The sequence below is a fragment of the Fundulus heteroclitus genome, chromosome 6, assembly GCF_011125445.2.
Source record: "Fundulus heteroclitus isolate FHET01 chromosome 6, MU-UCD_Fhet_4.1, whole genome shotgun sequence".
Lineage (NCBI taxonomy): Eukaryota > Metazoa > Chordata > Actinopteri > Cyprinodontiformes > Fundulidae > Fundulus > Fundulus heteroclitus.
This window is the reverse complement of record NC_046366.1, coordinates 27,663,606-27,680,032: the sequence shown is the minus strand read 5'-3', so window position 1 is coordinate 27,680,032 and position 16,427 is coordinate 27,663,606. Positions and strand designations below refer to the sequence as shown.

The window sequence follows — 16,427 nt, the reverse complement described above, 5'->3', positions numbered from 1 at the left end:
CCACCACCAACTAAGAGAAAGCGTAGCTCTATATGTTCCACTTATATTCTTTTTTTAAACGTATGTTTTATTTATTATGTAAAAATAAAAACAACGCTCTATTAATAATCCTGATTGTCTTACTATTGTCACCTGTTCCTAATATTATATAATGATATAACAACTTTAATGTTCATACCGCCACCTACTGTACAAGAGTGTGTAGCTTTATATGTTCCTACTACTATGTTCTATTTTTTATTTAGTGTTATGTAAAAATTAAAACATGGGTTTATTATTAATCCCGATTCTGTGTCTGTTCCTAATATTCTTTTAAACTCCATTTTCTTCCAGTTTCCCTTATAAATTCTGTTTTTTACTGAGACAACTTTCGTTTCTAATGAAACACCATCTCAAAAAACATAAATTGAAAAGATATCAGTAGTGTGTCTGAGAGTATTTCAGTAGTGTAAAATTTTGTGATGTTTCAGGAGTGTGTGAGAGCAAATTCAGAATAATGTCCCTTACAGTGGTACCAGTACTTTTAAAATCATTGTTACATGTAGTGGTTGCAACTCTTAACCGAACAAATTAAAAAGTTGTGTTTGTATGTGTAAAGTACATCTTTGAAGGACCTTTATAAGAGCTACTAGGAATAAAGCAACAGCTTTCCTGTCCATCGTCATATTGGAATCCTCACTTTTTATTATTATGGAATCCCAACTTCTGTGAGCTTGCTGCCTTTCATATCGTAGCATCTCATCCCCAAGACCTAAAGAGTGTAAAGCTTCTCTGGTTTACCCCATTCCTAGCTTCTATTTTTGATTTCAGAGGCAAATGGAAAGCAACACGTGAGCTGCAACTCATCACCTTCAGCTGCTGAGCCCTAATCCGGGTAAGAAAACCAGGGCTCAAAAATAGGAGACACTACGCAAACATGTAGCATCTGCAGTCTTTTTATTGTTTGCTCACCATAAAAGAGAAAAATAATAAGCTGTGATGATTTCATATCTCTGTTGGTATTTTATCAGGTCTCCATAATCATTAGATCATGTCCACATACAAACCGGCTGTTTGCTAAACTGTAGTGGGGCTACAGAAATAGAGTTGGATGAGACTAAAATGTATTTTTTTGGCAATAAATTAAACAATAATTAGCTATTCCAGAGTTTCAGGTGTAAAACAGAGGATTCGTATATGAAAAATAAATATTCCGTGCCCACTGTCGGCTATGGTGGAGCATGTGGGATCCTGTGGGCCTGTTTTTCTTCCAACTCTTGAAACCCTGTTGCAAGGCATCATGAGGTCTTTAAAAAAAAACTAACTTTAGGTAAAAAAATCTTGTGGCCTTTGCCAGAAAACTGAAAAAAGGTTGTTCTTGAGCTTTTCAACAGCATAATCTAAAACACATGGCCAAATTCCCACAGAAACTGTTCACTGGATGGAAAAATCAATTTTTCCCGTAGCACATCGGATCCAACACGATGGAAAACCTGTGGAAGCTGAAGAAAAGAGAGCCTCAGAGTAGACCTAAGACTTTAAACGGCAGAGAGATTGAATAGAGAGGAACGGACAACTGGATCCCCATCTGGTGCAGCAGCTGGACTGTTCCAGACTGGGAAGACCCAACCGAGGGTGGCGAAGTGAGCAGAGAAAACCATAAATGACATCGGGCACAAATATAGTTAACGATATCAATCACCGACATAACGGACCGTTTTCCCTGCTGGTGCCTGGAAGGAGGTGGGACAGTTTCAGGCGGAGAACAGCTTCCTTCTTCAGGGCAGAAGACTTAAATAGGAAGAGACAATATTTCACCTAGGTGTAGTTTTTTCTGTATTTATTTATTTAAAATGTACTTTAGAATTCTTAATTTAGTTTTTTTTATGAAGTATTTCCTTTACCACCAGGTTCAGGATAACAATCAATTACCTGAATGTAAAGGTTGGGTTTTGGGTGAACCAGGGGAACCAGTAGGTGAGTTCTGCAGATCATAGAACATTAAAACAGCTTGGACCAGATTGACACTTATTTATGATATCAATTCAAGACAGACTGAAGCCCAATGGAGATTTACATACCCTCAGTTTATTATTCAAATTATTTTCCTTTAAAACGTATTTGCTCTAACATTCTTGCTTGGGGCAAATGTGTAGTTTCTGACTTCCTGTTAGTGTTGTAAATGTGATTATTGTCTTTGAACTAAATGATTAAAACCCGTTTCCCATCACAGCTTTTAAGAGCTGACAATGTATTATTGTATTGCTGGATTCCAAATCGACTACATAGAAAAAAAATCTCCATATAAATATAAATATTTCAAATTGATAAGGTCATAAATGTGTATAAACACTGCTATGTACTAGCTCCCCACTGTCATATGACGATGTACCCCTGGGCAAGGCACTTTAACACCAAGTTGTCTATCCATCTCCATCTCTGTGTATGACCGTGGCGCCTTACTGAGTGAGATTGGGTGAATGTGGCTATAATGTTAAAGTGGTTTGAGTGGTCAGCATGGCTAGAAAAGCCTTATATATATATTGGGTCAATTTACCATTTTTTTTTTAAATCAAATTAAACCTTGGCAGCTAACGTTGTAGCGCCTGCTGCTTTTCCTCAGTGCTCCAGCAGATGGCGCCAAAACATAGTCTTTCCCAGCTCAAGCAAAGACAAGCGAACCCGGGTAGATAATCCAATGTTTATATTGTAGGTACACATTTATAGATCTTTTTCTTTACAGTGGACTTTCTCTGTCATACATCGTGATTAAAAAAGAAAAATTAAAGAAAAAAAAATGAAAGAAAAAGCATACAGTACAATCAAAAAAACCCAAACCTATTGAACATATGATTGTCACTTACTGCGAGTCACAAAAAAAGTACATACCGTGAATAAATAATCTACAGAAATATTTACAATATGCACAGCGAGAACTCGATGCAAGTGCAAATAAAGCTTTGGATCCCCGTACAGGAAAAAAAGGTAAGCAGATGTAGCCATAGCCGTCATAGCTTTACAGGACAATAAGGGACAGTTAAGCTTTGAGATCCTGCATTTAAATAACTTTCAAAAGCGAGCTGAGCAGAAACGGAAATGAGAGGAAAGGAGCGTTAAAATGGACACGTTACAATATGTACAGCGCATTCCCGCGGAAAACAGAACAGTGTCTAATGCTCGCCGTCCAACGAGGCTCAAGGCAACAACCACGCGACTACAGGCAGCTGAGAAAGAGAAAAAAAGAGAGAGAGAGAGGGATCCAGAGAGGAAAAGAAAACAGCACATTGTGCTCCCGTTGACTCCTCCTGCTGCTTTAGTTAACTCTGTACAACTCTTCCCCCGTCTGGGCGATAAAAAGGAAGGAGAGCTGGTCAAAAGGGAGCCGCAGGTAAGGTCAGGTGCGCACCTGTTGGCTCCGGTCGGCTCGGTTACACACACACGCGCTTTACTTAATGCACACACGTGAGCTGCAGTCCGTCTGCACTGTCCCACATTTTTATAGAGAGACGGCAGGAGCTCCACTTTTAACCAGAGTTCAAGTACTCCAGCGCCACTTCGTAGCAGAACTTGTACTGATCCTGCAGGGCAAAGAACACACAAAAACAGGAGATAATGTGAGCTGTAAAATCAACGTGTTTGGATAAAACATGCACTCATCATTGGCTTGTATGACATCTTCTGGCTTTTGATGATTTATTTAACCCGGTCATTTTGTACGGAGCAATGATGACAAACAAGAGTTGCATATCTTTGTCTACAGGCGAAAACAGAGGCATAAATCTCCAAGAAATATTTGGTTAAATGTCCATCTACAAGTTGCACCTTGACACTTTTACAGAAATAAATGTCTGGCTCCATTCTTGATGGATAATTGTCCACTAAATCGAGATTAAAAACACATTTGTTTGAAATTGCCTTTGAAAGTTCTAGTTAAACTGTTTTACTGTTTTTAATGTTCTTTTTTGTTTCTACATTCTATCCCTACTTGCTTTTATTCCTATATTTTAACCATGTAAAGCACTTTGCATTGTCTCTGTACTGAATTGTGCTATATAAATAAATTTGCCTTGCCTTGCCACTATTATTCTTAGAAATAGCAATGCACCTTTAAATTTGATTGTTTTCTGGCACCAAGTAAGCACTTGAAGACGGCTGATGTTAGCGCCACCAGCTTTAGCCGCTGCAGAACAAGTTTTAACGATTGTTAAGGATCAATGGTTCAGTTGGAACACCCGGTTGCGCCCAAATTTCAAACTAAAACACACATTTTTGCCTTTAGATTAAAATCGGACCGGTTAAAATGAGTAAAGGCCCATAAACTGGCAGGCCCCAAACCCATCAGAAACTGGAGGCTGGTGGAACACCAGTGTCTCTGTCTACAGTGAGTACATCTGACTTTAGAGCGGCCTCAGCTCTACTGAGATGTTCAGTGAGTCTGGAGAAAACTTATATAAAGAGATGAGATAAAGATTGAGCATGATGATGGCAACATGTTGTTTCCAATGGTATGGGTCCAAATCTCCAACCTCAACTCTTGTTTAAAATCTGCAGCTTGCGCTCGAAAGTGGAGTCTGTGCCAGCAAATCAGACAATTTAAACAAACTCTACGATTTTTCAAAGGACAAGTAGTCAAATGTGCGTGGAGAAGTACGCCAGGAGATTGCTGATGGCTACAAAAAGTGTGCGGTTGAGCGTCAGCTTGCTAAGGGACAGTATTGTAGAGCCTCTATGTTTACTTTCGACTCAGTGTAGATTATAGACAATCCACAAAATCCTGTCTATCCATTTCTTTTGTCTTTTTATATATCAAAGTTGTATGTTCTATAATCATTCAACATTGGAAAAAACTTTTTTTTTTTTTTTTACGGTGCTTGACTCTTGTTATTCTGAGTTGAAAAGGATTGAAATGACTATGAATATATCAATAAAAATATTAATGAAAATATATAAATTTTAGAGAATCATAACATTTCTGGCAAACGTCAACGTGGACAAGAGAAACATTCAAAAAGAAACAACCCAGCATCAGCAAGACATTATGTTCTTCCGTTGCTCCCACATAGAAATACTGAAAAAGGTTCATTGAATGCTGGCTGAGTGGCTCCTTCACTCCGGATTCTTTGGCGCATCCTTGACCAGAAGCCGACATCATTATAAAGCTGCGCGGAACACTTCAAAACTCTTAACAGATTTTGATTTTTATTATAAATTGCAGAATCTTTAATTATTACTTGTACAAGAGCGACATCATCTTTCTCAAGGTTAAGATACAAAAGCCTGAAGCAGACTACATTTTTTTTTAGCCAGACCTGTGACACAAGATTTCATGCAGGAACATTGAAAGAGTTTTGGAAAAGCAAACATTGTTTGAGAATAGCCTTTCAAACCTTTAGTTTATGTCACAAAGACTTTGTAGAAAGAACTCAAATTTAATTCGGAACCACTGCAGATTCCCTTTTGGAACGATGCCCCAATGCCAATTAGTTTAAAAGAGGGAGGAAGAGATATAAATAAAGTATGATGCTAAGAAAGAGAAACGACAAAGCGTTTTTGATATTTTGGGACCTTTGATAAGGTTCTTTAATAAACCTGGGCCAAAGCGAGCCACAAAAAAATCTTAAAATGCAAACAAAAATATAAAAATACAAGTTGCATGTCTTAAAACAATGATCTATCCATCGGATCATAAACTCTAGAGAAGTGTGCAAGTCCATTCCTCCAGAGTTACAATTCTGCAACTTTTAGGTCTTGTCCACATGTAGCCAACTATCTAGCAAAACAAATAAATGTTTATGCGTTTTGGCCTCTCATGCACACGAAAATTTCATTTTACATCACTAAAAATCGAAGGATTTCAGACTGGAGAAAACTTTGTTTTTGCGTTTTTTTTACGTAGCTGGTAAAACAGATTTTTGCGAATGCTGTCAGAGAGGTGCTGATTTTTACGTCGGTTCAGATCCTTTTTTCGCTTGTTTGTTTTTACAAGGCCAAACTGCTGCAATACGTTGAGGTGCAAAGTTGAAAGAGCTGTTTCACAACCTTCCGATACGGAGGGACCATGTGGTTGTTTTGGGGAATGCCGATTGGCTGATATAGGTTTTAACTTTGCACTATACTGCCCCCTATGTGGATTCTGGATTCTGGCACCCCTTTCTAAAGAGAGAAGCAAGAAACAGTGGTTCACTGCAAAAAGGCAACAAAAAGTAAGTAAAATCTTCTTGAAATAAGTGTATTTGTCCTTAATTTGAGCAGATAAATAAGATTATTTGCCAATGGAGTATTTTGACCCCTAAAATATGATAATTATATATACTGCACTTGAAATAAGATGATGTAGATGAATTGTTCTTATTTTAAGTCATAAAATCTTATTCTATTAGCAGATAATCTTATTTACAAATAGGACAAAGGACAAATAAACTAATTTCAAAAAGATTTAACTTTTTGTTCCTATTTTTGCAGTGTTCTGAGTTGGGTTGTAAGAAATACAGCCCCTTGCAGATGTATTTATACTCCTAGGATTATTTTACATATCATCGTGTTGCAAAAAGAAACCCCATCTTGAAAGGAAATGGGTACATGGCTTTTAAAGGTTTTAACAATAAACATCTTTAAAGTGTGGTTTGTTGAAAACAAACGTGAAAAAGTTCACGGTTTGTTCCGCATCTGGACTTTTCAGCGTATTACATCCAAAACCGTTGTGATTGGAGAGCCTTTATGCTTCCGCTGGAGACAAATGTTGCACAAGTGTTCTTCTGTAAGCATAAAGTTTGGTCTACAGAACATTCATCGTTCAACGCTTGTCAGACTGAGCCTCTAAGTATCCACACAGTTCAGCCTCTAGGGATCACGAGGGGCAAAATCATTAATTTCTTGAGTGTTGCTCACCAGCAGGTCCACCATGTTGGGTTTGTTGTTCCTCAGTGTTTTGACAGCGTGAAAAACATCCACAGAGTGCTGATGCTGAAGCATCTCACACACAATGCTGATGGCACAGAAGGTCCCGCTGCGGCCGCCTCCGTTCCTGCAACATTCATCATGACTAAAGTCAAGGATTGTTTTATAATGAAAATCTGGAGCAGAGCAGGGAGCGCAGAGATTAGGTTGCAGCGAGGGTTTTCAGACAGTAGGTGGAGATGTTTTCTCTCTAATGCCAGCCTCTCTAACTCGAGGTTAATGAAGTTTAAGATCGGGAGAACTTACAAACAGTGGACCACCGTGCGTCCCTCGCCCCCGTCGTACTCCTCCTGCCACTTGTCGACTTGTCGGATGAGCTTGAGGAAGGAGCGCTTGGACATGGGCGTGTCTCTGTACATGGGCCATCCCAGGAACTGGAACTGCTGCACCATCCTGTAGCCGTCCTGAGGCTGGAGGACGAGTAAAAAAAAAAACAGTCATCCCAAGGGAGGAGGCATGGTTGGGGTTAATGATTTGACGCGATTACGCTGTGAAAACGTAAGGTGGAGCTAAACTTGGCCGAAGCCAGGAAGAGAGGGATGGAGAAGAGATAGTCCTGCAGACAGGAGGACGGAGGGTGATGGATGAGCTGCTGCTGGAGACGGATGTCTGAACGTATCGATCAATAACTCCTGTCAGTGATCATATGTGATTAGACTGTCTTGTGCTTTACATGTCGCTGCCTCTGCCAGTCACAGTGTATTAATAAAAGGAAGGACTATCGACAGGATAAAGAGCTTACACAGGTGACCCCAGGTGACACCAGCATCGGTCTGGGACCCCCGCCGTCTCTCCAAGCTAAATGATTAAAAAAAATCAGCTTACGCAAACTTTAAAGAACGCTGTTCCATTGCTTTGTGACTGCTGTTGGTTCCGTTTGATGGAACCAACAGCATATATATATATATATATATATATGCTGTTGGTTCCGTTTGATGGAACCAACAGCATATATATATATATATATATATATATATATATATATATATATATATATATATATATATATATATATATATATATATATATATATATATATATATGCTGTTGGTTCCGTTTGATGGAACCAACAGCATATATATATATATATATATATATATATATATATATATATATATATATATATTATATATATATATTATAATATATATCTATTATATGGACTGGAGAGCGCTAGCTGCTATAGCGTAGATATAGAGAGATAGAGAGAGAGATAGAAGGAGCGATAGATAGATAGAGAGATAGAGAGAGAGAGCGAGATAGGAGGCTAGATCGATAGATAGAGAGGAGAGAGATGAGCTAGATGATCGATAGCGGAGCTGATAAGAGTCGAGAGAGATAGCTCGATATAGAGTAGTCCTAGATAGCTAGAGAGAGAGAGAGAGATAGAGAGATAGACAGATAGATAGATAGAGATAGAGAGAGATAGAGAGATAGACAGATAGATAGATAGATCTTTTAAAGGAAGGGAACAAAGACTGGAAACGCTGATATTTTTTTCACACCAGAAAAAATACTTCCACCTGATTCAAAACTTAACTCTGATTTTGCTTTTTCTTAAGTGCAGGTGAAAATTTATCAAGCTGTCCTAAAGATTTCTGGCAATCAGTCCTCGGTCCAATCAATGGTGCAGGAGCGGGGTTAAAGAAAAAAAGAAAAGAAAAAGAAACGAGTTCTGCTTGAACGGACAGATCCACGTTTGTGTGGGACGGTTGAGGTGAGCGGCAGCAGCAGAAAATGGCTGCGGCGTTCGCAGCAGGGAAGACAATCAAGGCTACACGTGAAACGCCCGCGTACCCGAGCCGCGTTGTAGATCCGAAATATTCTGCTGATGATGTCTTCCTCCAAGTCGGCGGAGACGAACTCCACCTGGATGGGTCCGTGGCGGTGGACTCCATTTTCGGGCCAGTACTGCGGACACAGCTAAACAGAACGGGCACAGAGACGCACATTCAGACAGAAAGAGACGCAGACGAATCAACACGCACACACACACAAAACAAAGCAAACGTAAGACAAACAAACATGGATCATTCATTAGTTTCAGGTCCAATCCAGTGGAAGACATTTTGATCTCATTGCATTTGGTAAAACTAAAAGATTTAAGCCTGTTTGCTGTTAAAATTAAACGAAACCCACTATAGAAAAGACCAAGCATTCAGTTAAAGTAAAGTGTTTTTCTTTTTACTGAGGATCATTCAACAAATAAAGTATTTTCAGGTACTTCAATGGCAGCTTTAAACAAATCAACACACTCTTAGTTTGTCCATTCAGGGTAACATTTATTGAAAAGAAAACCTTGATTAAATCATTTCCTTTTTTAAAAGATAACACTATTTAAGTTAAAAACATCTGCGGTGACATTTGTTCAGTTTAAATGATCAAGTTGCCTCTTCGAAGAAGCCTTAGTTAAATATTTGTTGAACACGGAAATGTTGGAGTTTAAATTACCGTTTCAGATCAACTGAGAAGAAAATGCTAATTAAAATATACTCAAGAATCCATAAAACTCTATTGCAAGTCATCTGGACAATAAAACAAAGAGAAGGTTTAAAGAATATACCGATATGATCCATCCATCCATCCATCCATCCATCCATCCATCCATCCATCCATCCATCCATCCATCCATCCATCCATCCATCCATCCATCCATCCATCCATCCATCCATCCATCCATCCATCCATCCATCCATCCCTCTCTCTTTCTCTCCATCCCTTGAGATTAACACACCAAGATGTTTGTCCTCAACCGCTTAAAGGCGGATGCTGACCACCAACAAGGAGGGAGCAGACCACTCTCATCCAGAGGAGAACCACGGGCTCCAAACCGATCCAGTTGGCGCTGATGGTTATGGATTGAAGAAGCCAACAGAATCACATTACCAGCCAAAAGGTAAGACGAGACGCTACCGCCCTCCTCTCCACAACTACGCCTCCAGATCCGGTCCATAAACCCCACTATCAGGGTCTGTGACCAGGGGTAGCACTGCTGGAGTCAAACCAGCAATCAAGCTCAACTTTGATACTGGCCAACCTTTAATTTGTTCATCCATCCATCCAAGGCGTTCCCAGGCCAGCCGAGAAACTTAGTCCCTCCAGGGTGTCCTGGGTCTTCCCCTGGGCCTCCTCCATAAAGGAATTTGTTTATAAAGGAATTGAATTGCCTTTCAAAGTCTACCAGGAAAGATTCCAAAAAAAAGTAAAAAACAAAGCAACTCTGCTTATTTTCTGTAGTTGAAGACGTTTCACTTCCTCCCCAGGAAAATACAAATGGGGTGTATTTGCATGTTATCTAAGCCATTACAAGGCCCTTGTTTGGACAGTAGTATAAAGCTTGGTACTCATCATTACTCTAGACCTTTTGAATTGAGAAAGCTTCCTGGAGAGGAGGTGAAACGTCTTTAACTACGGAAAACAAGTCCAGTTGCTTTGCTTTTTACTTTTTTTTGGAATGACCATGACCTGGATGACGAAAGTGAGACAAGTTCTCCTCAATCTGAGGTTCGCCAATTGGTAAGAGCCTTTTTTCCAACTTTCCAAAAGAAGACCGAGAAGCGTTACCCCTCTATCGTTAGAACACACGTCCAGGCCCACTTTCTTAAAGAATAGGACCAACCAGGACCCCCAGGCGACAACAAAGAGCCGTTTTTACCACAGCAACCCAACGATGTCTGGGGCCTTCGAATCTTGTCCACCCCTGGCTGTCTGCAGCTGGGGAGCATTTTAGGGACCCGTTGCCACGTTAATGACCTGACCTTTACCCTGGTCGAGTCCTAAGACTGTATCTCCTCCACTGATGACGTGGTGACTGGATTAATCAGGGACTCAAAGAGCTCCTGCGGCTGCCCTACAACAGCCAGAGTCAGCCTCAACTCTTGTTATAAACTATAACCAGCAACAAATATCTTTACTCTTAAAGTTATATTTGTCCTATAGATTCCACTTGCTTTTAATGTGCTTAATAAATAAATAAATAATAATGTATTTGGGGGCTTTTTACTAGAGTTAACTACAGTAACAGAAACCACACACATCAGACGGGCTGAAGTATGTAATCAGTTCGGATCGTCGTCCATTTATAGTCCTCTGGTTACATCTTTGTGTTTTAACACACGATCATGCTTCCTAGACAGAACAGGGCTTCTCACATAAAATCTGTTAACGCAGCACCTTCCCACATCAAAGTGTGAACTTGTTTGTCTTTAGAATATAAATGTTGTGAAATTATGGGTTGTTTGTTCATTCCTATCCGTTTAACTGCGTTGTCTTAATTCTTGCTGGCATTATGTTGCCGGCCTGTCAATGCGGCGGACTTCTAGTCGAGGTTTTTCTGCGTCGAGGCTTAGACGTAACTCAGGAGAGTTGGGTGGGCTTGAGATACTCTCGAGAGATCAAATAAAATGTCAAAATGTTTAGAAGTCACATATGCTGGTGAAGATTCTCAGTCATCCAGGTCATGGTCATTCCAAAAAAGTAAAAAAACAAAGCAACTGGACTTGTTTTCCGTAGTTGAAGACGTTTCACTTCCTCTCCAGGAAGCTTTCTCAATTCAAAAAGTCTGGAGTAATGTGGAGTACCAAGCTTTATACCATTGCCCAACAAAGGCCTTGCAATGGCTTAGACAACATGCAAATTCAACCGAAACAGGTCCACCCCTTAGTAATGGGCGGTCGTTAAAGCCATTAAGGCAGCGAAACGTCTTCAACTACGGAAAACAAGTCCAGTTGCTTTGTTTTTTACTTTTTTGGAATAGAAGCCACATATTTTTCCTATAGTTCACATATACATATGTATAGTTCTATAACAAAGTATCAATATATTTATCTAAAATGGCAACAAATGAGAAGAAATAAGCTAAAATAAGGCCAAAAAGCAAGGTTACTCAGATGTGTGCCTGAGGAAACCGAACAGACGTAAAAACCCCTAAGGGGCGGCTTCAAAAAGGACAGCAAAGTCTCGCCGATTTCTGCTCAGCAGGGGAGGGGAGAACAGTCGAGAACGTGCACCTGTGGAGCGGCACTGCTGGCCTCGTGGCTCTAAATCCGAGCGGCAGAAGCGCGCACGCAGATGGACGCGGTCTGCGCTGTGAGAGGCTCCTACCTGCGGAGTCACACAGTCACACGGCGAGCAACTACACCCGCCTCCAAGAAGGCCAATTAACAGGGCCCAAATATGTCTCTGAGACAGATATACAACCGTACACTCCATTAGTTCCTTCTATCGGCACAGAAGTGCAAACACGTACGCAGTCTGTGCAGAAGCTTAAGCTCCATTTTCAAGCTTCCCCTAAGAGACAGTCAAAGAAATAAATTTACAAATCTAACAGATGCAAAAAAAAACAAAAAAAACAAAGATGTTGATGGGGAAGACAGAAAACCTCCATCTGCCTCTCCTTCGTCTACACGCCCATCTTCCATTCCCACCTGTGCTGCTTTCTTGGCTGCCTGACGGGCCGGCTACAGTGAGAATTTTGAATGAAAGGCCTTTTCTACCCAGTCAGTCAGTCAGTCACCCAGGGAAAGGGGATTTGGGTTTGGGGGGGGGAACAGCCCGGCTTCAGGCTTTGATCCCCGGGTGTTATGACAGAGCCTCGGGCTGAGAAATCTGGAGAGCCTCTTCCACAGGCCTGTTTCCGCTTTCATGGCATCCTCCCAGCTGCATCTCCCATATTTCAAACACACACTGCATCCATACCGTGTCTAAAAAGATACAAGCGCTGTTTTCCCAGGGTTCGAACACACTGGTGATGAAAATAAAATAATAATAAAAAAAAAAACACTTTATGTGCCAGTCTTGCGATGATTCTGAAAGTCTTTTGCTTGTGTGCTGCCCTTGCTTTGACTACATGTATCTGGTCTGGCTTACCTGTGCTGGGTCCACGTCGTTGAGCATCACGATTGATGTGCAGTGGTAGTCCAGCACCAGTCTCCAGAAGTCCTTCACTGTGTTTGGCAGCGGGTGTTGGGTCACTATGAACGCAGAAGGCTGCTTGTAACTCTGGACGAGCAGAAACAGAGGAGGAAAGGCACGATTTTAGATAATAACGGTGACTATTTTGAACATATTCCAAAGTTTTATAATGTAAATATCACCTCTGTTGACATTATATTGGTATGATGTCCTTGTAATATAGTCTCTGGTCTTTAGCGGCAAGTTTGTGTGAATTTCAGCACACTGCAAAAACGGAACTAAAAATAAGTAAAATATTCTTAAAATTTGTGTATTTTTCCTTGATTTGAGCAGGTAAATAAGATGATCTGCCAATAGAATAAGATTTTTGCAATTAAAATAGGAACAATTCATCTCCATCATCTTATTTCAAATGCAGGATGTCTAATTATCTTATTTTGGGGGCCAAAATACTCATTCCATTGGCAGATAATTTTATTTACCTGCTCAAATCTAGGACAAAAACACAAATTTTCAGAACATTTTACCTATTTTTAGATCCGTTTTTGCAGTGTACCACTCAGCCCTACCCCTACCAGGGTAGGGAGGAGTAGGGAGAGGGCAAAGCGTGATAGCTAGTCACGAGCTAGCATGAGAGTCTCGTATAGTATACTAACCTTGTGTAAAAATACCACCGTGTCATTGTAGTCGTGTAAAAATGTTTTAACAAAAATGTATAACACGATGTCTGTGCAAATTCTCATTTATCCGGGCGTTTCGACGCCTATTCAGGAGTCTTTGTCAATTCTGGTGACTCGTGATCTAACAATGTTATTCCTTTGGTAGAGAGCAGAAAAGCTGCAATTATTCCAACCGCTGCTAAAATAATATTTGGATAATAAAACTATAATAATAGGTTCAATACCATTTGCTTAAACCCATTTAGTTTTTTGAATGGACTTTAGCAAAATGCTAAAAAACTACGTGGAATTAGAAGGTGTTTTAAGTAAACATGCAAATTTTTTTTAACCAATTAGCTCTTTATAGAGCAATCCAACGATAAATAAATGTTATCAATTAGTGGGGCTCTCTGCTCCTGTTCCTGAAAGAGTGAGTTGTTTTGCCTGTTATTCTTCAAGAAGTGTGTTTATCTATTTTAGCCAGTTGCTCTATGGCAGAAGGCCCTGCTGCATCACATAAGTGCGCTTGACCTTATTGTTTAAGACCGATGGATGGAAATTCTGGGTCTGGATTGTATGCTAGAAAAAATTATTATTGTTAGTCGTCCTGGTCCTTACCTGGCAAAGCAGTCGCAGACCATCTTACTACCCGCACCACGTTTGCTTGTTTGCATACAGCTTGATGAGTTTTTTTTTTTGTTTTTTTGCAACATTGTTAGCTTTAGATCTGGTCTAATAAGATGCACACTTTCCAAAAGGTTCCACTTTTCTCTCATCAGTCATCAGAAAGGTTTTTGCAGAACTCATCATCAACATGTGTTTGGGAGCGGTTTTGACTTTGGATGCCATTTTTGCCCGGTTTCTTTGTTATTGTTGAATAGTGACCTTAACTGAGGTAAGTGAGGACTTCAGTGCTTTATAAGTTGTTCATAGTTCCTTTGTAACCTCCTAAGGTCACAGGTGTACAAGGTGTCCTTTGTAAGTTCTTAGAGTAATTCTGGTTGGCTGGCCACTCCTGGGAAGGTTATCCACTGTTCTATATTTTGTTTATTTATACTAAAGCCTCAGAAATGGTTTTATAAAAATGTCCAGAATGATAGACATTAACAGCCTTGTTTCTCATCCGATTTCTTTAGCTCGGCCCACGGTGTGTTGCTTTTTGAGACCTTTAAACCTACTCCGTCTTGCGTGACAGGTTCTCTTGAATTGATTTTTTTATTCAGAATCAGAATCAGAAATACTTTAATAATCCTAGAGGGAACAGGTCAGGTAGTACTATGGGCTTAGTGTGGCTATTGAAATTGAACCAAAATAATTTCGCTGATCAAAGGGAATTTGTTCAACAGTGGGATGCCATTGCTTTTTTTTTTTTAACAAGGCCATGTTGGCTTGGATAGATTTGTTCCCTTACCAAAGGAAATCCTCATTTGGAAATTGCTTTTTGCATTTACTCAGGTCTCATACTAAAATGATCTGGATGATCTGAAACATTTTTAAGTGAGGCTAAAAAGAATCAAAAACAGAAAGAATCTGCGAGGATGGAAACACTTTTATATGACCGCCCCTCGGTTTTAATGCCATGGTTGAATAGGGGTTTAGTAGCAGAAAGAAAAAAACAAAAGCCAAATTCTTGGTTTCATTTATCACACTGTGAATAAAATAAACATGACCTTCTATGAGAAGAGGCTAACAGAGGAGACTAGTCAGAAGTCAGAATCCGTCTGCTGATAACTTCCTAAAACTTTTTTTTTCAGCACTGTTCTACAAGCTGCAAATACTGATAACCGGTTATTTATTTATATATTTTTATATATATATATATAGCCTCAGAAATGGTTTTATAACCATTTCCAGACTGATAGACGTTAGCAGCCTTGTTTCACATCCAATTTCTTTAGATCGGCCCACGGTGTGTGTTGCTTTTTAAACCTACTCCGTCTTGTGTGACAGGTTCTCTTGAATTGATTTTTTAATTCAGAATCAGAATACTATAGATACAGAGAGAGATAGATAGAGATATACATATATAGAGAGAGATATATATAGAGATATAGACAGATATACAGAGAGAGATACAGAGAGAGAGAGAGAGAGAGATATACAGACAGACATACAGACAGACAGACAGAGATAGATAGATACACATATAGATACAGACATATATACACATACAGAGACATAGACAGATATATACATATACATAGACATACATATACAGATATAGACATATACATATATATATACATATACACAGATACATACATATAGATATACAGACATATATATATATATAGATAGATAGATACATACATATATATAGATAGATATATATATATATACATATATATAGATATATATATATATATATATATATATATATATATATATATATATATATATATATATATATATATATATATATATATATATAAAATGTGCGTCTGTAACCTTTGAAATACTTGAGAGAACACCAACATCCCAGCTTGAGCCTCATTGTGCATTGGCATTTATTAATAAGTGTTAAATGAAACTAGCAGATGATTGGTGTTTGACAGGAAGGGCGGCTTGTGGGATAGTTTTGGTCAGAACCAGATTGACTTCCCCAGCCTGTGAGTCCGACTCACTTTAAATCTACAGCAAATCAACCGTTTCTGAAGTGGACAAAAATAAAAAAGCAACGTCTGCGTTTCCGCTCTTACGTCCATGAGTGCGGCGTTGATGTAGTTGGAGCTCTCCCCGTCGATGGTGATCAGGAAGGGCAGGCAGCGGTCGGGCGGCAGGACGTCCATGCAGCGGTTCTTCTCGTGGTTCCGCGGCAGGAGGGCGATGCTGCAGTCCTCCACCCGCAACGTGGGAGTCACCATGTTCAGAGTCTGTCGGATCGAGGCAGATTACACGCTGTCAAATCGATGCGGGAAG

At 39.6% G+C, this 16,427-nt stretch overlaps 1 protein-coding gene across 13 annotated transcripts in view; it reads right to left on the bottom strand.

Moving 5' to 3' along the window:
* Positions 1-2,666: 2,666 nt before the first annotated feature.
* The window catches only part of LOC105932254 (protein tyrosine phosphatase receptor type M), a 263,775-nt gene continuing 250,014 nt past the window's right edge, over positions 2,667-16,427 (bottom strand). For 12 of the 13 annotated variants that reach the window (XM_036138464.1, XM_012871320.3, XM_012871322.3 and 9 more), the window contains 6 exons: positions 16,208-16,381; positions 12,805-12,936; positions 8,734-8,859; positions 7,183-7,346; positions 6,868-7,003; positions 2,667-3,557 (listed from right to left, as the gene is read on the bottom strand). In XM_036138464.1, coding sequence (XP_035994357.1) covers positions 3,504-3,557; positions 6,868-7,003; positions 7,183-7,346; positions 8,734-8,859; positions 12,805-12,936; positions 16,208-16,381 — 786 coding nt within the window. In that variant the 3' untranslated portion in view covers positions 2,667-3,503. The remainder of the gene's footprint in view (positions 3,558-6,867; positions 7,004-7,182; positions 7,347-8,733; positions 8,860-12,804; positions 12,937-16,207; positions 16,382-16,427) is intronic. The other variant, XM_036138466.1, reaches the window with a different exon arrangement.